General features: G+C 46.0%; 1 protein-coding gene across 2 annotated transcripts in view; it reads right to left on the reverse strand.

Moving 5' to 3' along the window:
* Positions 1 to 27,698, reverse strand: part of CACUL1 (CDK2 associated cullin domain 1) — a 598,839-nt gene that overhangs the window by 488,808 nt on the left and 82,333 nt on the right. Inside the window, exon 1 of one of the 2 annotated variants that reach the window (XM_069611923.1) lies at positions 13,419 to 13,759. The exons of the other annotated variant lie outside the window; for it this stretch is intronic. Within the exon in view, the coding sequence (XP_069468024.1) occupies positions 13,419 to 13,614 (196 nt within the window). The 5' untranslated portion in view covers positions 13,615 to 13,759. Of the gene's footprint in view, positions 1 to 13,418; positions 13,760 to 27,698 lie in introns of those variants that run through there. 2 annotated transcript variants of the gene reach the window in all.

Raw genomic sequence — 27,698 nt, forward strand, 5'->3', positions numbered from 1 at the left:
AGTAAGTTTCAGAGTTTTGTCCCAGAGATTCGTCTGCATACTTGACCCGTTGCCAGAACTGTCGATCATGACCCCTAGGTACTTAAATTCTTTTACTTGTTCGATTTTGATGGATTCTATTGTCCATTGATTCGGTTTTCTGGTTGTTTTTGTTGATTTTTCGAGCACCAAGATTTTGTTTTTTTCCTTTGTTGATCTCTAAATTGTTTTTCGTTATGTAGGTGTCCAGGTTGTCGAGTTGGCGTTGGAGACCTATCGGCATCTGGTCAATCAATATGATGTAATCTGCGTATAGAAGCCTGGGGATTCCAGTCCCCTCTATTTTTGGTGGGAATGTTCTTAAGGCTTTGCAGGAATCTTTGTAGTCACCAAGAAAAGCTGTAAATGAGCGCCGGCGCCAGGGGGCAGCCCTGCTTCACTCCTCTGTCGGGATTTCTTCGGAGAGTGTTCCTTTTTGATTGAGCTTTACTCTTATCGTTTTTGAGTGTAGAGTGGTGATGCGTTCCAGGAACTCGTCAGGGCAGTTCCATGCACTCAGCTTGGACCAAAGAAGGTCTCGATCAATTTTGTCGAATGCGTGGGTCAAGTCGACAAAGGCCAGATATACCTTTTTCCCCTTGTTCTCTTGTGATGCTTTTTATTATGCTCAGAAGCATGATGTTCGCTGTGGTCCCAACGTTCTTAGTGAAGCCCGCTTGCAGGGGGTCGTTGCACGGAGAATGTTTGGCCCAGCGTTGGAAGCGTTCAAGAAGACAGGAGCCGTAGATTTTTCCTATTGTATCTAGCAGGGCTATTTTGACGGGTCGGATCTGTCGCCTTTCTTGAAGATTGCCACAACTGTTGCTGAGGACCAAGAACTAGGAATTGTCTTTGAGAGACTGATCTCTTTGAACACGATGCTGATAAATGAAGCCCATGGACCTTGATGGTTTTTCAGGTCGATGTTCGTTATCCCATCCGGGCCTGGGGCTCTCGAAGGTTTTAGTTTCTGAATTGCTCTTTCTATGTCCTCTTTGTTGGAGTAGTCTTCCCATGGTGTAGATGGTTTGAGTTAGGCTTGTTAGATGGCTTCTGGAACAAACTGTTTTCCTCACTCACGGCGTTAGTTGTTGAAGGATTTGTGGATCTTCCTGTCCCTTTTACGAGATCCCAGAATTCACGGGAGTTTTTGCCGTTCACCTTTCTTAGCATCATTCCCGAGACTTGTTGGTAGAGCCTTGCTCGGTAGAATTTTAGCCAACCGGTATATCTCTCTGCCTCCTCGTGATAGTGTTTCTCGATTATTGGCGAGTTTGATTTGTTTGCTTGCCGTTTGAGTTTCCTGAGACCGCTGCGTTTCTCGAAAAAAAGTTTATGATGCGTGCCTTGTGGAGCTGTTCCAACTTTTTTAGAAGCATCCGCTTGGTATGCAATCAGAAGTGGTTGATAGTCGATTGAGGGGGGCTTTGGGTGTGGTTGGCGGAATTGTTTGTAGTGCCCGGATAATTCCAGATTTTTTTAATTTGTTAGCCGCAGACGGTTGCCTTGGTTGGTGGCTTCCACGGTTTCATTCATTTTTATCTTTGGGGGGCTGTGTGACCACCATGAGAATTCCATGACATTGTGATTGTTTGCTTTGGCAAGTATAACGTCGGAGGATGTTAGAAGGTTTAGCATTGCTTCAGAGGTGAAGATGTAGTCTATGGTGGCGATTTGATTGCCTCTTTCCCATGTTGGTATTTGGGATGCCTTGGAGATTTGGTCTGCGTTACGGATGAGTCTAGAATCCATCAGTTTCACCCATTTTTTTCTTCTTGAGTCAACCCGCCGTTTTCTGGAGTGTGGTAAGCGGTTCTTTTGAGTTTGGGCAGGATGCGTTTAGGTCTCCGCATATGAAGATCATCGTGATTTCTGTGTTGGCTTGGATGTCGTCTAGTTCGGATTCCAGTGTCCATAAGAATCTCTCGTCTGTTGTTGCTTTGGGATTCCAGTAAACGGTAATTATGGCCATTGAAGATTTCTGAGTCTTCTTGCTCGTTGGGTCGGTCCTGGTCCACTCCACTTGTACCGAGACATGACTTTCGGAAAACAAGCGCTTTTTTTTAAATAATTTCCAGACCGCAGCTAGTTCGGACTAAAATTAGGAGACCGGCTGATGGGCGGCCTATCAGGGCTCTTTTAGATGGCGCGATTTCCATTGTGTATCCGTCCATTGCTGGTGCTTCCGTCATCCAGGTCTCTTGGAGTGCTAGGATGTCATACACTCCCAGATTGGTGTCTCCCGCTGTTATTTGTTTGAAACCCTTTGTGTTCCAGGATCCTAGTTTTAGTGAGGCTGGTGTGTGATCCTTTCCTTTTTCGGACCTTGGGGTTTCTAGTCTTATTGGCCTCACAGCTGGTTGCCATTTGCTGGCCCTGGAGTTTGAAGGTTTTGGTAACCATGCCCAGAGCTGTTTTATCAGATCGAAAGAGCTTGTGGATTTTGTTGTTTTCAGGCTGGGATTCAGTTGATAGTTTGTTCCCGATTTCTCTGTCGGAGTGGTTGCCTTATCTTGCGTGTGGTCCTCAGTGTCCATTGGATTGATGTTTCTTCTGCTCTTGATTGGTCACGGGTCTTCATTATGGGGCGTCGGTTTGATGAGTACCATTGTTTGTTTCTTGGCGATGATAGTGTGTTTTCGTCCTGAGGTACGTCCTTCGACTGCCCGGCGTTTTATATTCTGTGTCTTTGGTCAGAGAAGGTTTGTTGTCTTGGTATTCAGTTAAGAGGAGCCCCTTTTTAAATAGAATTTCTGAGTCTTCTCTGGACAAGGTTGGTCTTGATGACTCCTTTATGTGAATATCAGCCTTTGCTTTCCTGGCTTTGTGGTACGGTTCAACGAGAATGAGGTTGTCAGGGCTTAGCCGTTTGAGGTCTTTTGTGCTTCTCAGGGTCTTCATGATGGTTCCTCTGTTCAAGGTTATCGGTTCAGTGTTTTTTTCTGTCCTAGTTTTAAGATGATCCTTTTTAGTGTTGTTTTAGGGGGACCTTTGGAGGCTCAGGCTTTGTTATGAATGCTACCTTCCTTCTGTGCGATCTGAGCTTGTAAGTTCCCTGTGTTTCTACATTGCAGTGGGCCCTAGCGGTCAAGGTCTTTCGTTTGTTCTTCTGTGTTTGAGAGTATTGAAATCTGGTTGTTTTGGTTGATGAGGTTCGTTCTGAAGTCGGGCTTCGGTAGATGGTTTTGCGGGAAGACTTGCCTAGCTGTTTCGTCTGCGCTTTTTTGGCTGGGTTTTCTTTCCAAAAGTGCACAGAGATCTTTGTTCGCATGTTCTTGTTGGCTTCTTGGCCACTGCTCAGGGGAGGCGTGAAGGGTGATGTCCATTGCACTTTTGTCAGCAATGAAATCCTCGATGGTCCTCAGTGCTTTTTGTGTTGGTATCACAGGTGTTTTGCGAGGGTTTGGAGTTGTGGTTTTCTGCTGATTGAATACCAGGTAGTTTTGTTTATGTAGGTTTTCATTTTCGGAAGCGCTGTTAGAAATGTTGGGATGGTCAATAATGATGCTGGTCTCGTTGCTCGGCATTACGTTGCTTGTGGAGCCTTTTTTTCTTATGTGTTCAGTTTTTTTTTTTCTTCGGGTGAGGGGGTTTCTCGTTGGATGCCTGAGAATACAAATGACACTGCCCCTTGCTGCAAGTCGGTTTGGGTTTCAGCACAAGTACCTTTCAACTTGGGTGTTTCCGTTTTGTTGTTTTCAGTAGTTTGTCTGCAGTTTTGAGAAATTGGACAGTCGTGGCAGGCTTTCGAGCTATTTTCTTTTGCAGTGATGAAACCCTCGATGTAGATAATTTTGGTGTGCATCAGGGCAATGAGCGTAGTATGGTATTTTAGCATCTCATTGAGAGACTTGTATAGTTTCCCAAATGGCGCCAGTGCAATCGTGATTGCTGACATTGTCATCATGTCTGTTTTTTTGTTGGAGTTTCTTTGGGTGTCGTGGAGAGCTGAGTTTTATTTCTGGTTGGCGTCCCGAATGGTAAATCGTGTGGTGTCCTATCATCCAGAGGGTGATGGGCGGGCCGGGGGTCCCTTGGGAAGTGCGGTAGAAGGATCTTCTTGCCGGTCTTTGGGTTCCTGAGATCAACCAGTCTGCGTTGGCGGCTATTTGGGGTGTTGATTCAATAGAGCTTTAAGCTTTTGGGGTTCTTCCGGCTTGCCTGGCGTGGATGAGAGTAGGTCTCTGGGAAGGGGATCTTCCGGGGCCTCGTCCTTTAGGTTGCCTGCGGCAGGGAGAGGGGCCACGTTGGAGGACACCGGCCTCTCACCTATAGAGGCTAGGGGTGTAGGGTTTGTGGGTGGTGATTTTTGAGAAATGTCCAGAGTGGCCATCACCTCCGGGGCTTTCCGGATTACTTGGAGTGCTCTCTAGAGGGGAGTTCGCAAGTGGATTTTCCTGTGATGCAGAGTCTGATCCAATTTTGCTGATTGAAGGCGCACAGCTGTCACTGGAGGTACACACTGTTTTTTGTGTTTTTATGGCTGGCTGTAGTTCAGTTAGAGCCTCAAGGATTTCATTGTCCGTGAGTTCTGAGAGCACCTTGTGCTTTCTTTTCCCTTGTCTCGCAAATAGTTCTTTTAGTGAGTTGCAGAGGACAGTTTTTGGGGTTGTTCCGTTTGTTGGCATTTGGGGCCCCTTTTTGGATTGCCCGCGTCTTTTGCCTTTCTTGTTGCAGGTTTTTTTGTTAGTCCTTTGGAGGCGTTTGTTTCTCTATTGGAGGCCTGGCTTTTCACTCTGCGATGATCAGATTTGGGGTTTTCCCCTTTTTTCTTTGCCCGAGGCAAAGGTTGGTCGTTGTATACGTTTTCCCCACTCCTCTGCTGTGGTGTCCGGAATGGGGAAGTCGTTCAGGACTATTCCTTTTTTCAAAGGCGTCTGGTGGTTTATGGAGCTGGCCACAGGGAGAGCTCTCGAGTCCTGTGAGTGGCTATGTTCCGCTGCCTGGCCAGAGCTGCTCGGCTCCGGGTCCCGCGGGCGGGGCTCCTGGAGGACTCCTTCGCCATCACTCCAACCCGCGTGGATCTGTGCCAGAATCGCCAGAGGTACCGGCAGATCCGCTGGAGCCCCCGGGACACCCAGGCACGTAGAAGGCTCCCGCGGCGAGGCTTGGGCTGGCGTCCTGGCAGTCAGGGGCTCACCCTCAACGCAGGGGCCCACCGGATCGCGAAGATTCTGTTGGATGGCCCCGTCGTCCGAGGTAAGTCCGGGTTCCAGATTGGCCTGGGAGTTTGTTTTTTCTCCCGTAGATGCTGGCTGGGCATCATCCGCAACACATTTACGGCCTGGCTCCGGTTGTGGCAAATCCCTCACGGCCGGTCCTCCGACTGGCAGCACTGGGATGCCTTCAACGCGGAGGTCAATTTTCCTTGGCTCCTGAGGGTTTTGGTCTTGAAGGCTCGCGGGCTGGGAGCTGGGCTATGGCGGCCTTCATGCGTTTGTGGTTTCTTTTTGAAAGGCAGGATTTTCTGCCGACAGTTGTGCCCCCCCCTTTTGTGGGTCTGTTGGTGGTTCAGCTCCAGTTTCGAGGGGCGAAAGTGCGCGCTTGGCATGTTGCTTGGACTGATTCCAGGCAAGGTGGAGGTAGTAGCTAGGAGAGCCTGCGGTCTTAGTTTGATGGAGTAGGCTGGATGGCAGTTGTTTGTTTGTTTATTAATTTGTATAGCGCTCCGGACCCAGGGGTATATGGGCGCTCAAGGAAATGGTTACAGGCAATATATTAGGGCAGTTGTGCAGCATATATACAATTACAGGAATAATGTGCAGGAGTTTATACATTTTGGAAAAAATACAGTTGGTGTAGATAGTAAGCAGACAGTATTATAAAAGGTGTTGAGCTGTTAAAGTGACACGTATACAAGATACAGGGTCTGTATTAGCTAGTAGCGGAAGAGGCAGGGTAGTGGTGAGTGAGGTAAGTGACGGATCCCCGAGTTATTTGTTTAGAAGCCAGGTGATGACCTGGGTTCTGAAGGGTTGAAAGGTGGGAATGGATTTAATGTTCAGTGGAATAGTGTTCCAAAGTTGGGCGGCTAGAACCGGGAAGCTAGTTCCGCCGGCTCTTTTGAGGGTGTATTTGGGCACTGTCAGGTGTAGTGTGTGGAAGATCTGGTGATTCTGGTAGCAGGTTTTAAGGTGAATTTGTTAGTAAGGTAAGGCGGGGCAAGGTGATTAAGTGATTTGTAGGTGAGGCAGATAGTTTTTAGATCAATTTTTTGTTGGATGTATAGCCATTTGCATGCTAGTCTGGTGGCCGATATGTGTTCTCTCCTAGGAATATTAAGAGCAGCTCGGAGTGAATTATTTTGGAGGACCTGCAGTTTGTTGATAACAGATTTATTAGCGCCTACATATAAGCCGTTGCAGTAGTCCAATTTAGACTGTATAAGTGCTCTGGCTAAAGTGAGGCAGCTACTGGGGGATAGCAGGGGTCTACAGGCCCTGATCAACTTACCTGAGTAGGCAGTGGCTGAGGCGGTCATGTTGACTTGTTTGGAGAGGTTGGTGTTGGTGTCTAGATAGAAGCCTAGGGTCTTTACACTTTTTGCGATAGGAATAGTGTTCCCGTCAATAGTGAAGCTGGTGTAGCTGGAGCTGAGCTTCAGGATAGTGTTAGGGGAGCCGACAAGGAGCAATTCCGTCTTGTCATCATTCAGGCAGAGGCCATGTGTGGCCATCCATGCCTGAATGATGGAGAAGACTTCATTGATCCGGGTGATGTCCGAGTTGTAATTACCGGATAGAGTTAGGAGTATCTGGGTGTCATCTGCGTAGTTGGTGTAGGTGACACCCAGATGGTCCAGCTTGTCGAATAAAGGCTTTGTAAATATATTATACAAAGTGGGCGAAACACAGGAGCCTTGTGGGACACCGCAGGTGATGGAAATCGGGTCGGCCGCTGCTAACGGTGAGAAGACTTGCATGGTCCTGTTATCAAGGAAGGATTGGATCCATGTGACCGCGGAGTGGGAGAAATGTGCTGCCGATGATAGGTGGTTGCATAGGATTTTATGGTCCACGAAGTCAAAGGCAGCGGAGAGGTCTAGGAGAAGAAGGATGGCAGCCTTTCCTTTATCTTTGAGTTCGTCGATCTGGCTTTTGAGATCAACAAGGGCTGTTTCTGTTCCATGTTGAGGACGAAAGCCAGACTGACAAATTCCCAGGAGTTGGTTTGTCTCGAGGTAATCTTGTATTTGTATGTAGGCCACTCTGTCAAGAATTTTTAGTAAGAATGGTACGGTGGTGATAGGTCAATAGTTGGTAGATATAGACGGGTCAAGTGTTTGTTTTTTTAACAATGGTAGAACCCAGGATTGTTTCAAGTTGCTTGGGAGTGCATTGCTAGTGAAAGATAGGTTTATTAGTTTGGTAATGATAGGGGAGAGATCCCTGGCTGCGTCTTTTATGACCTGCGCAGGGCAGCTGTCCCCCTTACAGTTTGATGGTTTCAAGCAGGCTATCATTTTTTGTACTTCTGGTATAGTTACCCTTTTGAAGGTGAAGCCTGAGTTATTGGCAATGGGCGAGGGTAAAGTTGGACCGGAAGTAGTCGCATGGGTGAGTTGTTGTCGTTTATTTTCAATTTTAGTTTGGAGTCCCGTGATTTTGTTGGCGAGGGCATTCTGGATACCTGTGCACCAGTGTTTATCCTTGGTAAAGTTATCAGTGGGAGGATTAGTGTTTTCTAATTCCTTTAAGATGTTAAATAACTCTTTCGTGCTAGAGCCTGCCTGAGTTATCCTGGAGTTGAAAGATTCTTTTTTAGCACGTATAATCTCATTTTTGTAGAGAGTGGTGATATTAGTAAGGTTAGTTTTATTTTCTAATGAGGGAGTGGTCTTCCACAATGTTTCAAGTTTGCTTTTTTGTTGTCTAAGTAGTTTGAGCTCAGGGGTGTACCATGAGTTCAGGTGAGCTTTCTGTTTCTCTTTGCATATTTTTAATGGGGCAATGCTGTCAATAGCTTTAGTCATGGATTTGTTGTAGGTATTGACCAACAAGTTCAAGTCAGCTGTGGCTGGTAGTGCATTTAGGGTGGGGACTACCAAGGGTATTAATGCTTCAGCTGTGATATTACTATTGTTCCTGGTTGGGCAAGCTGGAGCAATAAAAGGTTTTTTTTTTTTAGGGACTGGGTTACTGATATTAATATCTAAAGGGAGGAAGTGGTGATCCATCCAGACAAGAGGTATAGGGTCCTTGAGAGTAATGTTGTAGTTGAGAGCAGCTACCCAGTCAAGAGTCCTACCTTTCGAATGGGTAGGTTGGGAACAGAGTTGTGGGAGGCCATGCTCAGCTAGTGCAGTAGCCAGGGAGGTGGCTGAGGTGTCATGAGGGTCGTTAAACCCAAGATTGAAATCCCCAAGTATGATAATTTGAGCTGAAGGTTTCGAGTTTTCAGCTACTAAGGATGTAATATCTTCCTCAAATTAACCAGGCGGACCAGTGGGCCTATATATTAGATGCATCGTAATTGTACTCTTAGGGGAAGTTTTCAGTTTGACTGTGAGATGTTCACATGACTTTAGTGTAGGAGAGGTGGCTAGTCCGATTTCAAGTGATGATTTAAAGATGATGGCTACACCACCTCCGCGAGCGTTAGGTCTAACTGCTCTGAGGATGGCATAATTGTTAGGGATGGCTAAGGTAAGAGAAGGTCCCGCAGCGTCATGAAGCCATGTTTCAGTCACAGCAAGGAAGTCCAAGTTGTTGGTTAGAATGATGTCAGAAGTCTCTACGGAGTGGGCGACTAAGGATCTAACGTTTAACAGCGCTCCTTTTAGCTGGATTGGGTTGGAATTGTTAGAAACTTTATTCTGGATACTGGTCTTATTGGGTAGTTTATCTAGATGGATGCTGTTCTTGTGGAGGATTCTGGTACCTAGTCTATTGTTACGCTTGGTTGAGTCGAGAGTGGTAGTTTGTGTGTCAGTTTGGGTAATAGTTCTAATAGGGCTGTGACCAATAGATGGGCATGGTGATCTTGTGCTAAGGTGGTCCTGCTTGGGTGAAATGGTGTTGCTATGGGTTAGGTACTCAGTTAAGTGGGCGCTATCATGGGAAGGACGGGCGAAATGGGAGACTAGTGGGAAGGCTGGTGTAGTGGGCAAGAAGGGTGTGGGGCAGGCGATAGGCTGATGTCTTGGGCGGGCAGGTCTAGCTAGGCCATTTTTATGGGCTATGTAGCTATTACCGCTGCAAAGTACATTGTTATGCATGATACAGAAAGGGAACATGACAAATGTGAGCCAGAATTGCATGGTAGTGGCAGAGACAAGGGCACAATATCTAGACTGGGCACATTTCAGGCAGAGGCACAACAACTAGATCAGGCACATGGTTAGATGTGGAGACCAACTATGGATCAGTGTAGACTTTGCGAGTATCGCACAAGGTGTATCAGCCGTCTAGGGCTAATGGCATTTAAAGGTAGTTCAAATTAGGTATCTAACACAGTTAAGACTAGTTGGCATTGGGTGTACTTCAATAAGTATGTAAGCATGTATTGCAGCAGGTAGGTTATACGTGGAATATTCTAACATACTGGTTCATTGCTAAGGATTGCAGTAGGTATAAAAAGGCTGCCAAGTCTAGGCAGGAGTACTATGTCTGAGCTTAGTTGGGTTTGGCACGAGCTTCGTAGGCACCTTTTTTCGTCCTCGGCTCCCTCGTTTGGTGCTTCTGCCTGGAATTGTTGGAGGTCTTGTTCTGTAGCCATGTCCCTGCCAGTCCTGACAGGGACCGCAGAAACTGCCCTTGATTCTGCTGTGACTCTGCGGTTCTGGTGATATGATATATGATATTTGTAACGCGCCTATACACAAGTGTTTCAAGGCGCGATGAGACAGACAACGATTCTACTAGGCCAGGTGTCATTCAGATTGCGCAAGTGCAAGGGTAGAGGGGAAGGGAAAAGTGCATGGGGGAAAGGAAGAGGGGAAAGTGCAGTACAGGGTTATTAGCGTACAGGATAAATAACAAGGGCCAGCTGGAGGTAAGTGCAGACAAGTGCTGGGAAGGGGGGCTGTAGGGATACAGACACAGTCCCGCAGTGCAGGGGAGAGTGGCTGGGCCAAGAACGGTGAGTGCCCCAGTTGCAGATTCAGTGCAGTTTCAGTAGTATTAGCAGGGGAGAGGGGGAGAGAAGGCGAGGGCAAAGAGGAAGGTTTTGAGGTGCTTCCGGAACCGGAGATGGTTCTCCTCAAGTTTCAGGGAGGCAGGAAGACTGTTCCAGAGGGAGGCCCCTGCAGCGGAGAGAGATCTGCCCCCAACTCGTTGTTTGGAGAAGCGGCTGACCCTGAGGGAGTTGGAGGCGGATGAGCGAAGAGCTCGAGAAGGAAGATATTTAGGAAGAGAGAGTTGAAGGTATTTTGGCCCAAGGCCCCAGACGGCCTTGTGGACAATGCAGAGGGTTTTGGACTTGATCCTTGCAGTCACTGGGAGCCAGTGTAGTGATTTCAGTCCTGGAGAGATACGGTCCCTGGGCTTGAGGCCAAGGACAAGTCTCGCAGTCCTTTTCTGGATGAGTTGCAAAGGGCGGAGAGTAGAGGCGGGCAGATTTAGATAGATAGAGGCTGTTAAAGTAGTCCAACTTCGAGAGAACCAGGGCTCTAGAGACAGTGAGCTTCTGGGGGAAGGAGAGGAAAGGAAGGATACCTCTGAGGAGGTGTAGCTGGTAGTGTGACTTCTTAGAGACGTCGGATATGTGAGGAGAGAAGGAGAGTGTGGAGTCGAAGATGACCCCGAGGTTTTTTGCCTTGCAGGTAGGAGCAGGAAGAGGGCCCAGAGAGGCCGGCCAGAGAGCAGCAGGGAAGGAGGGAGTGGGAGTGCCGATGAGTAGAATCTCAGTCTTACTGGCATTAAGGCAGAGGTCGTTGGGTGGGTATTAGTATCCGCCTACTAATGAGCAGTGAAAGAAGACTCTGGAACGCTGAAAGGAGTCTTTCCTGCAGAGACTACTCTTGACTCTGCGAGTGACAGAAATTGAAACTAAGTACCACACATTGCTGACATGGGTAAGCCCAATGGTGGGCAAGAGTACATTTACCCTGTGAGGGTGCAAAAAGGTTTGAACTTTCCTACAGACAAACTACATGCTGAGAACAGTTCCCACAGAGATGGTGCAAGAAACTGGGGCAAATGATGCCACTGCACCATGGCTAACCCCAGCAATATCTGGTCAATGTGCTAATGCAGGTTCAATGAAGAAATTACTGCCATCTTAGCACTAATGCAAAGTCGGAAACTGCAGTGGTTCTTACAACTGTAAAAATACAGACAATTCCCCAGTATGAAACCCAGCAATGTTGTATTATTTAGTGGCACAACTACTGCACGTGCAGGTGTCACAAAATCCACTCGACCACTAACATAGTCGAGTACTTTTTAGGCAGGTCAAGTCATTTTTTCCTGGTACTCGACCCTGTGGTTGAGTGTCCATTTTGAAATGTTTGTATACAGTAATTGCAATGTACATGACAGCCCTCCAAATGGTAGCATTGCACCAGTTTCATCCCAAATAAGTGGAAGTCAATCTGTGGCAGCCTAGAATTTAAGCCTGTTGGTGAAGGTGGTCTGTAGGGGTGGGTGCTGGAGTAGCTCCAGGTGGATGTATATTGCGGGCCAAGTAGTCTGCCTGCTTGGGGGTTGGTCCATTTCTGTTTTCGCTTAACAAGAAATCACAGGAGGGGTCACAGACCTGTAAGTACTTCTTACATAAAAAGTTATCAAGGTGGCATATAATTGGTGTGGTACAAAACAGATTTGAAATTACACCAATCTGTATGCCAATATATGCCACATGAGCACTTGTATAGGGATTGCGAGTAGACTGAGTAGTGAGGGAAAGAGGCCGAAATACATTATCAGTGGTTGGGCAGTCATGGCTGGGACCGATTTGTTAGAGTTGCATATGTGTTAATGGGAGCTGAATAAGTAACTGTTCTAATTCAGAAAACAGCTGAGCTAGTGTAGTTTTGTTGCGCAAAGTATTGTTACAGCTTAAGAAACAGCTCACTTCTAGAAAGGATTGTTAAATTATGTACATGGACAGACTCTAGACCTTTCTCTTCAAGGAATCTCTCAGTCTCAACACCTAGGCCATCACATCACCCCTCGCGCCACCCGACTTGCTAGACGCTGCCCACCCCTCTGCCCCGCCACCTGCTGTATATCAGTTCCGTTACCTCTGAAAAGCTCTGCGCTGCTTCTTGAAGCTAGGTCCGCGCTCAATGAATACCATTAATAATTCTAGGAGTAGTTGTATCTAGTGATTCGCCTTATAACATCTTGACAAATATATCTACTGCTTAAGCTGAAAGTCTGTTTGTTGACAACCTTTTCTAAAGCAAGAAAGAGCACACAAGCCAAGAGCCAACGACGTGTCCCTCAAATCCTTACCCCAACAAATGCTGCCATCACCAGCTCACCACAAAGAAGGACAACTCGATCACCACAGCGATCTACCGACCAAAAACATCGTCCCACCAAACTGATCATATCCCCCCGGAGAGGACAGCCCCCTTGTCACACTAATACAGCAACTGGGAACTTACCCCAAATAGTGACAGCACACAACCACATCACCTAGAAACCTAGAGAACGCCTCTACCCCAACCCTACAACCAACAACAGCAGTCCTGATTCTACCCCAATCTGGGCAAGACTGTCACAGACCCAAAATACTAGGCAACAGTAACCGTCCTACCACTCTGATTTTACACAAATAAACACCCCTCCTTATACTGGAATCGCAACCAAAGTAAAGACAGGCGCCCACGAGACAATGAAACATGCTCCTGGCACTCTCAACAAGTGTCAACCTACCATCATCACAACACATCAACTACTGTCATCATCACAAACGCACTCCAAAGAGTGATAGCTCTCCAGCTGCTCCGATAATAGTGCCAAGAAGCAAATGCCTCCCTCTAACCACAGCTTTAGAGAGACAGCCCCTTGTATCGCCATCCTACACCGATGGCCCAAACCCCTCCCGCCACTACATTAGGCTCCCAGGACTGAAAGTTCATTGGCTACATGGGTAAAGCACCAGGAAGCGAAGCCTCCCTTCCACCCCCATAGGAATGGCAGTCCCCAGCCACACTCATCCTATCCCAAGGACCCACATAGTCTACCCCCAGAACCCCCCCAAACGTATCCTCTCTCAAAGGCCCCCATACCACAAGCCACAGGTCCCTTCAGTCTCTCCCAGCACTGCACTAGTGGCGGTCCTCTTGTAGGTGGAGGTGACAGCAGCGGGCACCCGGCTGCCAATGCCGCTGGGTGCATCCTCCAAGCCCCCCCCTCACTCACACCCCCCCCCCCCTGAGCTCAACAGGTCAAGCGGCCACTGCCCCTCCCCTAGGCAGCCTTCTGCCCGCGCATCCCTCCCCCACTCACGGAACTTGCTGGCCGAGATGCTGATGCTGAGGGCTGCACTGTTCTTGGCCGCTCCGGCCCCAGGAGGTTCCTCGCCGGGCGCTTCGGCACCGCCAACCTCGGGCTCCGCGCCTTCGGCCCCGCAGGTCTGCCCTCGCTGCGCCCAGCTGTTATGGTTCGGGTCTTCCATAACGTCGTCCTCCATGCTGCTCTCCATGGTCCGGCTCAGCCCCCAGGCCGCCTCCCGAGTGCCCCGGCGTTCATAGTTGCCACTACGCCGCACCAACCCCCGAGATCCGCAGGTAACAGACAGGCCTGACTAGGAAGGCTGTGTGGTAACCGGCAGCCGGAAAGCGAGCCTCGCGCGACACTGCACGACACCCGTCTCCATGGACACGGCCAGCCGGCGCAAGACCTGTCGGTAAATGTAGTGCGGAAGACCTTTGCTACAGACGGGCGGAGAGCAAAGAGTTCCAATAATAGAATAGAAATAGACTTGACAACATACCACGATAGTTCTTCCCTAGACACAGAAGAGAGGCTACAGCTTAAAACTATGCCCCCCTAGAGAACTCTGTGACGTCAGAGAAAGATAGACTTGACAACATACCACGATAGTTCTTCCCTAGACACAGAAGAGAGACTACAGCTTAAAACTATGCCCCCCCAGAGAAGGACAGCTCTCAAAACACGAATGCTGAAAGCTCCCAAAGCGCCAATGAAGACCTGCTAGTCAGTAGTTTATAAATAGTGATAAATGTATTATTTATATAGGCACATATTTACATATAATATCACTCACCCGAAATTGGTACCCATTGACCTCAGAAAGATGACCTTGCCGGGATTCGAACCTGCGACCTGCGGATCACGCTCAGATTGCAGCAGCGAGCGCTCAACCCGCTGATCTAATAATGATCACTACATAGAATTTGAGTGGAATGAAAAGATTATCGACTAAAACAATCAGATTTAGAACGTTGGAGACTCACGATTCTGTAAACAAAAATGTTCATAGTTTCATAGATGTTTGTTTTCCCCCCTCCTAAAATGTCCCTTACCAATTCTAAGTAAAAGGGCAAAATTCTGAAGCAGTTGGGAGGTTTTGCCACAGAAAGTGGGAGAAATTAATGTTCCCATAGACTTACATTGGGGTTAGAATTATTTTAGGCGGGAGAAAGGGAAAAGTAGCAATCTTTTTAATTGAAAAATCAGGAGTCTCCCGCCTAAATCGAGGGGGTTGGGATGTATGCATTCAGTCTCAAAATCTACACATCGATAGTATAAAATGCTGTATGATTGCACAGAACATCTGAAGAAGACACATGTATTGCAGGATCAATAAAGATGATGCAAACCTTCAAACATGGAGGATATAGTCACGTGTTCACAAAAAAGCACAGACTAGAATATAGACCATAGCTCACGCACTGCTAACTCCTAGCTGCTAAATTGCCCACTTCCATATGTGACTCCTGGAACCAGTCCTGGTTTTTCCCCACTGTATGCTGGGACTCGTAGGCCCATCCTTACAATGGGAATAACCAAACTACATGTTCCAGCATGCAATTGGAAACGATCAGGACTGGCTCGAGGTGTCCATGCAACAGGGAAACTTGGCAGGGGAGCAGCTTTAGCAAATACAAAGACAGCATAATTGTCAAGAAGATCATTACATTGATGTCCAAACTCATGATACATTGAGCAGCAAAGGCTAGAACATCATAGCTTCAATGCAGAGGTGCAACTAGACTAACATTTTAGGGGGCTAACCCTTCATATGTTGAGGGAGGGGCTAACTTCCGAGACTGTGGGGGAGAGGCAAACTTACTTGTGTGGGGCACCTAACTTCTTTACACATTCTAATGAGACTATTCTGGTGAAGTGTCAATGTTAAAAGCAGTTAAATCTCCCCTTCAAGTCTGAAACTACATGTTATCCAAAACAATGCTCTACGGGCTGCCCTGAACATCTCTAAGAGAGACCAAATTTCAGACACTAGGAAAAAAGTTCACCGATTACCCATTCGTGAAAGGATCATATTTAAAACAATATCCATCACTCACAAATGCCTCTCTAACACTGCTCCCCAATACCTAAGCCGGAAGATTGTAAGATCCATGTCTACCAGGCCAGTAAGAACAACTCATGCAAACCGCCCAACTGTACTAAAGGTGAAAAAGGCAGGAGGCGGAGGGACCAGCTTCCCGTCAGTCGCAGCCAAACTCTGCAACTGCCTTCCCCCGAACTAAGCGCAGAAACCTCCTATTGGCCCTTCCGAAAGGCCCTAAAAACATGGCTCTTTGCCTAATGTGACCTCACCAGTCTTATGGCTCAAACCACAACCAAGCAAGAACCTTTTCTGTGAATTCCAGTGTAACCGGATATAAACAGTGCCCTGATGCCTACGAGTATGGGCGCTTTACAAATGTAATAAATAAATAAATAAATAAATAAATAAATAAATAAAGGTGAAGGGAACATTCTCTAGCATGGGAAAACTGGCCCTCACACTAAACAAATATACAAAGGAAATTATAAAGCAACACAATATAATAAACAATATCAACACAATGGGCCTCATTACGAGGTGGGCGCAAAGGGATACTGGACACCATTAAGGACATCGGTGCCAGTAATCCCTTTGCGCCCTATTCCGAGGTCCCTTAGCGGGTCCCTTCCTTAATGCCTGGTTTTACCAGGCGTTATGGACGGGGCCCGTTAAGGGACTTCAGAGCTAATAACGGTACAGCAATTTGTGGTACCGTTATTAGCGCCTTCCCCCTTCCCGGTGAGCCCTATGGGGGCTGAAATGGGAATGGGGAATGGCTTTTTCAATGGGGACTTACCGGTCCCACAAAGGTCGGAATAGACCGGTAAGTCCCCATTGAACAAGGGCGGACTCGGTACCGGTATTGGAGGTAGTCATGCCGCTAATAGCGCAGTGACTACCTCCAACCTCGTAATGAGGCCCAATGTCTGAATTGCCTTCTCCTATCCTGGGTAAGATCCCTTTCCCAGGATTCAAAGTTAACTTCAAAATGTTCAATAAAAGAAAAGAAATGTTTTGAACCAGTTCTTGAAAGTTCAAAGTCAAAGAAAAAGTTAATCAAACAAAAATCCACAGGTAACAACTCTTTGTTCCTGGATGAAAATATCCCATTCCAACTTCCAGAAAAAGAAATAGCACCAATGGTAATCCTTGTTATAATAATAGATTGTCTCTTCCTTCAGACAAATGGTCACAGTTCAAAAGAACACATAATATTCCCCAATGTCAATAATGGACAATTCTTTAGGACTGCTTCAGTTACAACTTTACATTTGGTATATTTATCAGTATGCTTTCTCTGGGCTGCTGTTTCTATTTTCAACAACCACACTTCTACTGTTGGTACTATGAGAACAGCTACCCTTGTCCCACACTACGTTACTGCCTCAAAAACCACTTCAATGTCACATTTTCTGACAAGTAATGTACCACCACAGTTCAAGTATTACTACTACTGCTCAGTACTTTGGAATTGTTAGTCGGGCCTCGACAAAACATTTCAAACTCTGGTGATAGGCAAGGCACTCTTCTTTTTAGTTACTTTTTCAAAGGGGCCGGCCTATTTGCCCTTCCGTCTGTCTGACTGCCACAAGAACAACCTGCTTCCGCCCATAAGACTCACTTCTTTCTAGCATCAGCAGTCTTTAGCACCACAGGTTGCATTTTAATTCTGAATATCCTTCACAAGCATTTAGCTCCCTTTCCTCAACTTTACTCACACCTTTCTGCCGGTCAACTGCCCAAGTAATTACCCAGAAGTCTTGGTGCCACTCTCAGCTTCAGGTAACAATGGTATACTTGTTTCTTAGGCCACTTGACTGTTAACAACTTCACAGTGTAGTTGGATGTCTCTTTAAATCTTGGCAATACTGGTTTCACTATGAAAAGGGGGTGCCTCTTGGCTTGGGTAGTGCTTGTTCTTCTCTTCAACACTTTAAACTCTTTACTTCTTTGAAATGAAAAGAATGTCACTTTGGGGTACTGTATCAAGTTCAGTCTTTCAGGTGAAAACACAATTCGGCACATGCTCTCTTTCAAGTGTATTTCAAGGTTTAAAGTTGAACAAAGTATTCTATTCCTGTGTAACTGCAAAGGATGAAGTTCTGTCTTCCTTTGGGAATTACAATTAGGTGCATGCAACCTCTTTTTGATATAGTTTTCACTCTTTGTAACTTGCGATCGACAATGTTTGGTATTCGGTAATGGTTTAGGGAGCGTTTCCCTCTTGTTAATTAGGGACACGTGACCACTCGGTTAGACAAGATCAGTCTCTAAATAGTTTAACAATGGTCTTCAATGATTTTAGCTTCTCACGCAAGTGTTAATCTTTAGCGTTATACACGAGTGCTACAATTCCATTGTTCATAAAATTTCAGATATAACAAACAGCGTTCACTCGCATTAAACAATTCGCTAATCACTTAGGAGCTGGCTACAATTACTGACAAGGCTCACGCTGTGTATTTGAACCCTTTGCTTCTCTCACCGGCTTTGTTAACACTGGCTTTGTGGGGCGCACTGCTTTCCCCGACTTCCTCTACCACCTCTACTGCTTCTGGCTCGCTAGGGGCCCACACCCTTATACAGGCCGGGTACCTTCGGTCCGGACACTTGATTTGGAAGTTCCTTTTCCTCCCGAGACCCTCAGCTTGCCTTCTGCTTCTGGCCTTAGCCTCCTGCACTTTCCATGCTCTGCAATCACGGGAATCAGGCTCACGTGGAAAGCGTAGTCTCCTGCACGTCTTCCGTTGCGCAGCCTATGCACTTAAGAGTTTTGGTGAACAGGACTCTCTCAGAACCTGCATGTGACATCTGCGGACTCCACGTACCGGTATCCCTTCTGTTCTTCCACTTTCTTGTGAATTACCAGCCTTGTGCTTCTCCTCTGCTGTTACTGATGCTACAGTCAGCCTTCCAGCTCTCGTTCCAGCTCCTCCTACTTTCCGGCTGGGGCCTTTTATTTTATGCCTCACAGGTTCAATGATTGTCTTCAGGTGTGAGCTATTAGTCTTAATTGCCCGACTACTACATCTACATGCCTTTTCAGTCCCCTTCCTCGTCTCAGTACCTCTAGAATTCTGGGACCTGTAGTTTCTTCCACTAAAGTTGGGTTTTCAACTTCAACATTATGTGCAAGGGTAGATTTAATCACCTTAAGGCTTTTAACAAAGGGACTATGAGAATAAACTCTCACAGAGGAAGATGGTTTAGTGAAGACAGCATTTCCACAATCCTTCACATCATACCCTTGGGATTGAGGAAGGTATTTAGTTTGGGATACCAAAAAGGATCTTTCTTTCGGTATAGTTTGTTCTGATTTCATACCCTTGGGGTTCACAACCTTATATATAATATAAGGTTGAGAGACATTAAAATGACAATAGGCAATAACCTCTTTAGGCACAGTGGTAAAAATCCTCTTGTCTGAGGAAAAATACTGTGTCTCATCCGACGAAATCTCCTCACCACCCTAGGCCCTGTCTCCACCCAGGTGATACTCACGCAATACACCACCCCTATGGTTGGGACCAGGAAGTGTCTGCCTTCCCCTGGCCACCTGGGAGTAGACCTTAGTCAGGGTTCCAGTGTGGGATCAGCAGGATTCTTCACCCCCCCTCAATCCTTCCTCTCACCTTCCCTAACAGGGTCAGCAACCGTCTCATACTTTGTGGGACTTACCCGCATTGATGGGCTTTGTCCCTTGCTATGCAGACACCCTCTGTGGGACACTGTGAAGGCATCATGCAATAAAACACAGACAACAGATTAAAAGTTCAAACAAAATAACTGGATTAACTTAAATGTCAGGATGGCTGAAGGCCTAACTTGCCCTATGCTAAGGTGTGATTTCCCTACCTTAACGAAACTAAGGAAAGTCTGAGTCAAAAAGTTAAACTTAAATGTCTGCCTGTGTCTATAACCTATCCTGGCCCTTCCAACTAAAGCTAAACAATGTGTAGGGATGTCAATAATGAAGGAAATGGTTATCAAAACAAAGTTCTGAGCTTCTTCCCGCTCCTAGCTGCCCTTTCAGCTCGCCTTCCCCAAGTTCAAGAAAATTCCACACAAGTCTCAAGATTATCTTTCCCCAGTTCAAGGCAATACAGTTCCACACAATTCGCGGATTTCCCTTCCTCATTTCAGTGTAAGACAGTTCACAAAAAAGAAGGGATCTTGCAATTTCTCAAATCTCACGATTTCCTTCCCCAAGATTTCAATTTAGCACTTGCACTGGTTTCAACCTTTCAATGTTCAACACAAAATATGTCCACTTGACCTTCCTTCTAGTTCACTCCACCAGTTCACTCACAGTGCTCCTTGGTTTATTTCACAATGTCTTTTAACTTTAATCACTTAGGGCTCACTGGTCTAGGTACAGTTGTCACACCACACGGTCTACCCATCACAGGTCACGCAACCAGGAACCCCTTTTTCTCTATATGCCGTTTTACAATTTTCCGATTTCTTCTGCTTGCACTCTTGGCTCGGTCACCACATGTTGTACACTTCTTGCCAGCTTTTGGCTGTGCCGTATTGTATCCATTTATAAAAGTCACTTTACGGTGGTCTTTTCCCTGCCCCACCTTGCTGTGATATTCTTTCTCACCTGTGCTCTTTTCAGCAAGTTACTTGCAAATGGGCACTTTCCCTTTTGGTTGTCATCCATTGTTAACTTTGCCCATAAAGTGTTATTCAGCTCCATATGCAAAGAGGTTACTTTATCTCAGTTTCAAGGTTTTCATTCATTTCCGTTTTCGATATGTGTGAATTAGCTGTGTTTCAAAAATTCATTCAATACGGAGTTCAATAAACGTATTTCAGCTTTTTTTTTCAAAGTTTCAATCAGTTCGGTATTCAATACATGTAATTTAACCTTGTTTCAAAGTTGCATACAGTTTGGTTTTCAATAATCATATGCGGCCCTTAATTGCTTAAGCATAGCCCGCTAGGAGCGCCCTGGTGCTGGGAGACTTCCCTGACACTCACCAGTCCTGGTGTTTCTCTACGATGGCTCTTCTTCTCCTCCTCAGTTTTGTAGGCAGCTGGGCCGGCTTCTGCACTCACATTTCAGATGCCCTCCTCCACACGCCGGCAGCCCTGCTGCTTCGACTTGGACGCGGATGGCATCCTTTCTTCAGACTGTCTAGTTCGCAGCTCCAGCTGCTTTCTGACCCATACAGAGGCTCCCAAGTCTGTGGTAGCTTCCCAGCCCAGCTAGTCTTGGACTCCAGAGGTCCTCTAGGATCACGGCCAGCGTCCTGGCTGTCCCTTAGGTCCCACCAATGCTGCATCCTCAGAACACAGGTCCCCTGCTGCCCTTTCTGCTGCAATTTTGGTCTCCCTTTATACACCTGTAATCCTTTGACCGGTTGCAGGTGTGGATTTGCAATTGGGCTTACCTGACCATAATTTACAGTACATACCTGACCTATCAAACAGTCCACAGGCATCTTCGTCATCCCAGTACTAGAGTGGTTAAATGAGGTGTTAGTGCTCATCACTCCAAGTCGCCTCTTCTTCGTCCCAGTACTAGAGTGGTGACATTTATTATTAATAAGGCATCGTCTTCTAGAGTGGCGGGCCCAAACAGGCTCACAAATGCAATGCTGAAATCCAGCAGAGAAATGTGGTCTACATGGTTGACTTTTTTGTTCACGAGCATCCTCAGGTCTCATACTCTTAGGGAAATATGCAGAGAATCAGTAGTCATGGCGATTTTTAAGAAGGGTAACCGTGAGGACCCCTATAATTACAGACCTATTTCTCTGCTGGATGCAGATAGCAAAATGTTTGCGGCCCTGATTTCGGAAAAGTTAGAAGCATGGAAGCATGGCCAGTAGAGAATGGTATCTTGTCGAATCTTCAGACTGGCTTCAGAAAAGGGATGGCTACCAACATTAATGGCCTTTCCCTCTCGATATTAAAAGATAAGATAGTCTCTTCTAAGAAATTCCGCTCGGCAACTCTTCACGTGGCCATGATAGATTTCTCTAAAGTATTCAACATAGTGAATCGACAGGTGTTATGGCGTTAATTGAAGAATTGGAACATACCCCCATCTTGATTAGCCATCTTGAAACACATACACACCAATACAGTGGTTACGGTTAGGTTAGATGCTGCGGGTAATCTAACAGATAATATTAACTAGAGAATAAAGGCAGGGTTGCAGTCTTGCTCCCTGCCTTTCTAATCTATACCTATTTGACATGATTAGCCCTAAAATAGGTGGTCTCAGAACCAAATGACTAGAATATGCTGATGATGTAGCTCTTTTGGATTTAACTCCTGTTGGCCTCCAAAGGCTACTAATAACATTAAGTGCATATGCCATAGAGAATGACTTGGTAATTAACCATAAAAAATGTAATGTTATAACATTTCGAAAAAATAAAAAAGGTGGGTGGAAGCTTTAAATGGTTTTTAAAAACGGTACCAGAATTGCTGAGACAAGAGAAGACCACCTATTTGGGCTTTCATCTGTATGGTAATGTTAATAGATTGGCTGTGCTGGAAAGAATCGAGAACAAGATAGATCTACTAGTCCATCAAATGAATTTTAAATTCTGTAAATTCTCACTTAAGCCTCTGCTGAAATTCTATGTGCAAAAAGTTATCCCCAAGGTGCTATGTGGCCTAGAAATCAAGGCAGCTGCTCCTTATCTGCCTTGGGAGTGGTTAGAAGGTTGGGTATGTAAATGTTTCTTGGGTCTGCCAAACTATTTGCCTATGGCATCACTAAGGTATGAGTTAGGGCTAACCTCGCGAAAGGCCTGGTATACGCTTAGATTGGCCTCACCTATTGGAAACATTTATTCCCCCAAAAAAACACTCTATATGAAGTTCTCAATGTGGAATTATACCAGGAAACAATGAATTACAATGAAAGATACTATATTGTATATGCTGCAACACTGGGCAGGGATAAAAATTTGGTGGACAATCCATTTGTCGTAAAAAAGAAAGTGAAGGAAATGGATTGGATCACCATGATTGCGTTAACCAGGTCCTACAGAGTCCATTCCTAATTTTCAAAAATAGATATACCACTGGAAGCATTACGAAAATATCTTATTTAATTTCTCTAAGCCCCTACAAGAGATCATTTCCTGCGCTTCCGCTTAAACCTATTGTGTCATGAACCGCCGATTACGCCCATTCTGGACTTCGTGGTCCATGATGCATCGAGGTCTGAACTCCGTGATCCTTCCAACATGGCCGTCAATTTCGAAACGCTGCTTACTAGCCCTTGCGCATTACGTTCAACTTCCTACTAAACAGCCATGCCTCCGCGACTCTGCGTCTCTCAATGCTACTGCTTGGAGTAGTCAGACGTGTGTTGCCGGAGTCCGCTCAGGGCTCCCTTCCGAGTCCTTGTTCCCATCTTCCTGATTATATTTCCCGTTCGTTCCCTTTGCTTTCCCTACCTATTTTCTGTGCTTCATTCCTGAATCCTTTCTGTACTCGGTCCTACGACGTTTCCGTACCTTCTTTATTACGTTTTTTATTCGAAATGGGGGGTTCCCCCCCAACCCTTTTTTTTGTGAATTTTTTAACCTTTTTTTTTTTTTTACATGCGAGAGGCAAAAAATAAATATAAATAAAAAAAAGAATAAATCGGCTTTTTTTTTTTCGACATTATGTTTTCGATTTTTTTGACTTTCGACATTTTTTTTCTCGATTTTATGACTGCACACCGTTTGAACGCTACCCAGCGTAGGACATTTGTAAACCTCACACTGAAATCCAAAGACCTGCACACGGGCCTGTATAAATCCCGGACAGAACGAAAGAAGGAAGTCACTTCCAAGAAGGTTGCACGTAAAGAGAAACAGATGAGAAGGGGAGAGACTTGTGACAGATTGAGACGCCTCAAACCTGATACAAAGGCAGATATGGAAGCCGCAGTTCAAGACCTCATGCGAGGTATGCAGGAATTAATCACTGAAGTCCAGAACCTCAAGGCCGAGAACGCGGCATTAAAGCAGTTAGTCTGATCTCGTGACTCTGCAGCCAAAGAAAGTGTCTTGTTGGGAGGAGTAGTGGACAAATACGATGGCTCATCAAAAACCCTCAGTGCCTTCCTTGATTCTTGCTTAGTACATTTTACCTTCAAACCGTACTATTTTTCCACCCCAAGAGCAAAGGTGGGATTTATGATATCACATCTCATGGGAAATGCCTTAACCTGGGCAACTCCCTTAGTCAATGCGGGTGATGCACTCCTGGATGATTACGATGGGTTTGTGGAAGTTCTTAAGGCCAAGTTTGATCGTCCAGAACTCGTTTACAGTGCGCAAGAAAGACTGCTTGAATTTCAACAAGGGTCCCAGGACATGCTCACATGTGTGACTCACTTTAAACAACTAGTAAAAGAAGCCGATTGGTCCCAAGAAGCCAGCTTCACCCTCTTTCAAAGAGGTCTGAATGACGAGATAAAGGATGAATTAGCTAGGGTAGCTCGCCCAAGCTCCTTCCAAGCTCTCATGGACCTCTCCCTACAGATAGATTTCCGGATCCAGGAAAGAAAGGAAGAGAAAAGGAAGTCTAAGTCAACATCCCCAAAGGCAGCCACAGACCACCCCACAAAAGAGAAACCGCTGCATCATAAGCCTCAGATCCAGAACCCATGCAACTAGGCGCCTTCCAAGGACCAATTTCCCCCCGAGAAAGGATCTGTCAGATTAATACAGGACTGTGCATGTATTGTGCCTCTGATAAACACCTTGTAAGAGAGTGTCCTATAGTGCCGCCTCAGCGTTTGGGAAACGCCAGCTCCCGATCCTAAGTGGAGCACAGTTTCGGGAGAAAGATGTCTGCTCCTCATCAATTCCTTCCTTGAACTCCCCAGGACAGAACAATCTCGTGATTCTACAGACATTTCTGTCACCTTTCAAAAAAAGAATCCTGCCCCATCCTGGCCTTAGTGGATTGCGGCGCCATGGGCATTTTCGTAGATCATGATTGGGCCGTCAGCCATCACATTCCCTGGGAAACCAAAGAGATAATGCAACCTGTTGAAGCCATTGATGGCAGACCCTTGTCTTCTGGACCCATAACTCATCAAACCAAGGAGATTCTACTTTCAATAAACAACCATCAAGAGATGATTAGAATTGACATCATAAAATCTGCCCACTATCTCATGGTTTTAGGCATGCCTTGGCTACAGAAACACAATCCATGTATCAATTGGGCAACAGGCTCCTTTCTTGGTTCAGAACATTGTATATCCCATTGTCTATCTCTTACCACCTTGTCAAGCCCTTCAGAAAACCTCCTGGAACCTCAGCAATCCTCAGTAACTGTCTCCAACATTATCCAGATTCCCCAAGCTTACCAAGCATACTCAGATCTGTTTTCAACAGCCATTGTTCAATCTCTCCCACCTCACAGACCTGAGGATTGTGCCATTTATACTGAGCCTTCAGCTGTGATTCCCTTTGGAAGAATGTCAATTTTGTCTGAGCCAGAAAAGAGGGCCCTCCGAGAATATTTGGACACCATCTTCACAAATGGAACTATTCGACCTTCCAAGTCCCCAGCGGGTGCTTCTCTCTTCTTCATTCCATAAGAAAGACTCTAAGGAACTTAGACCATGTTTGGATTACCGTGGCGTCAATCAATGCACCCTCAAGGACCGTTAGCCATTACCTCTTATTTCGGACATCCTGGAGGCAGTGAGGGGTGCAGTCATCTTCACTAAACTCGATCTCAGGGGTGTCTACCATCTCATTCGTATAAAAGAAGGCAATGAGTGGAAAACAGCCTTCAGAACTCCCTTTGGCCACTTTGAGTATCTGGTAATGCCCTTTGGACTTGCTAATGCCCCCGCTGTATTCCAACGTTTCATGGATCAGGTTCTTTCTGACATGTTGTTCCTTTTCGTCATTGTATACCTAGACGACATACTGATTTACTCCAAGGAACCTCGGAAACATCAAGAAAACGTTAAGGCAGTTTTACAGCATTTACGTGAACATAAGCTCCTGGCCAAACCTGAAAAATGTCTTTTCCATGTATCAATCGTTCACTACCTTGGATTTGTTCTTAGCCCCAAAGGTATCGGAATGGATTCTTCCAAGGTTGATTCCATCCTATCTTGGCCTGTTCCTACCACGGTGAAACACATTCAATCCTTCCTGGGGCTTGCTAACTTTTACAGGAAATTCATACCCACATTTTCTGATATTGTACACCCTATTGTCACACTTCTAAAGAAAAACACTCTGTTTCAGTGGTCCTCAGCCCAGGAGTCGGCATTTCAACAATTGAAATCGGAGTTCACTCAAGCCCCCATCCTAGCTCAACCTGATACAGACCGACCCTTCCTAGTTGAGACTGATGCATCTGACTACGCCATCGGAGCAGTCTTGAAACAAGAACTTGATGACAAGATGGAACATCCCATTGCCTATCTCTGCCGTACTTTGACTTCCAGTGAAACTCATTATTCCGTCCTGGAGAAGGAGTTGCTAGCCATCCGACAAGCCTTCACTGACTGGCGTCATCTCCTTCTGGGAGCCAAACACCCAATACAAGTCTGTACGGACCATCGGAACTTACAAGTCTTACAATCCCTGGAGTGCAGAAACAGCCGTCAGGCCCGCTGGGCCTTCTTTTTTGCCCAATATCAATTTCAAATCCACCACTTTCCTGGAGCACAGAACCTCATAGCTGATGCCTTGTCCAGACGTCCTGATTATGAACCCCTTGAGACCCGGACCTTTCCCAAGATGTTTCCTAACACAGTGTTGTTGCTCAAGCCATTACTCTCCTGGAGGATATTTGAGCCAAGACACAGTCTTCCGAACTTTGGAAGGAATATAAAGGAGGCAATCTAAGGAATCTCAAGATGAAGGACGGATATCTATTCAAGGAAACACGGCTGGCTATTCCCACACAAGAGCTGAGACATAAGATCACAAATCTATGCCATGATACCCCCCATTCTGGACACCGTGGCATCACCAACACCCTCCATCTTATACAGAGGCAGTTCTGGTGGCCAAGGATGAAAGACGACGTAAGAACCTATGTCCAATTCTGTGCAGTGTGCAATCAGAATAAATATAACAGAAGACCAGTGGGTCTCTTACACCAACCAGCAATACCAACAAGACCTTGGGAAATCATTGCCACATATATTATCGTGGAATTACCCTCATCCAGAGGATACACGACCATAATGGTTACCATCGATTTGTTTACACATATGGCTCATTTTACACCTTTTTACAGGCTACCATCCTCATCTGAATTGGCTGGAATTTTTCTGAAACATATATTCAGGCTACATGGACTACCTTCCAAGATCATTTCTGACGGAGGGCCCCAGTACATATCCCAGTTTTGGAAACAACTATGTCGGATATTGGGGATCCAGCACGCATTGTCCTCGGGGTATCATCCACAGACCAATGGAGCAACTGAACGAGTCAACCAGACCTTGGAACAGTATCTTTGCTGCTTCGTCACCAACGTCCAGGATGATTGGTCACTCTCGATTCCTGTAGCCGAATTCGCTTACAACAATTCGGATCATTCAGCTATCAAGACCAGTCCATTCTTTTGCAGTCAAGGATTTCACCCTTCAGTTCTACCATCTGTTCTTCCACATCCTACCCCAGTTCCTGCAGTCGATTCCTGGATTGAAACACTGATCAATGTACACAAGGAAGCCAAGGAACACCTGGAAAAGGCCTGAAAAGATGTCAAACAATATGCAGACACTAAAAGAAGGTCTAGTCCTTCTTATGCAGTGTCGACATCTACAACCAAATAAATTGGCTCCCAGGTATTACGGACCTTTCTCCATAAAGGAAATTATTAATCCAGTGGCCTTTCGACTGCAACTTCCAGAGTCGTGGAAAAGGATTCATCCAGTCTTCCACACTTCTCTGTTAAAACCATTTGTACAATCCACTCGAACTGCTCCAAGATCTACTCCAGTAATTGTCAATAACCAACTTGAATTTCGAGGTCTCCAGGATATGTGACTCCAGGTACAGACAAGGCCAACCCCAGTATTTGGTCGAATGGAAAGGATATCCTCCCAGTGAGCGCACCTGGGAAACCATCTTAAACATGAACGCCCCCCCGATTGATACAAAGATATCATCATATCCACCCAGGCAAACCCAGAGGTGCGGGGCTTCGGAGGAGGCATACTGTCATGAACCACGGATTACGTCCATTCTGGACTTCGTGGTCCATGATGCATCGAGGTCTGAACTCCGTGATCCTTC

Source organism: Ambystoma mexicanum, chromosome 8 (genome assembly GCF_040938575.1).
Source record: "Ambystoma mexicanum isolate Mex_15411 chromosome 8, UKY_AmexF1_1, whole genome shotgun sequence".
Taxonomy (NCBI): domain Eukaryota; kingdom Metazoa; phylum Chordata; class Amphibia; order Caudata; family Ambystomatidae; genus Ambystoma; species Ambystoma mexicanum.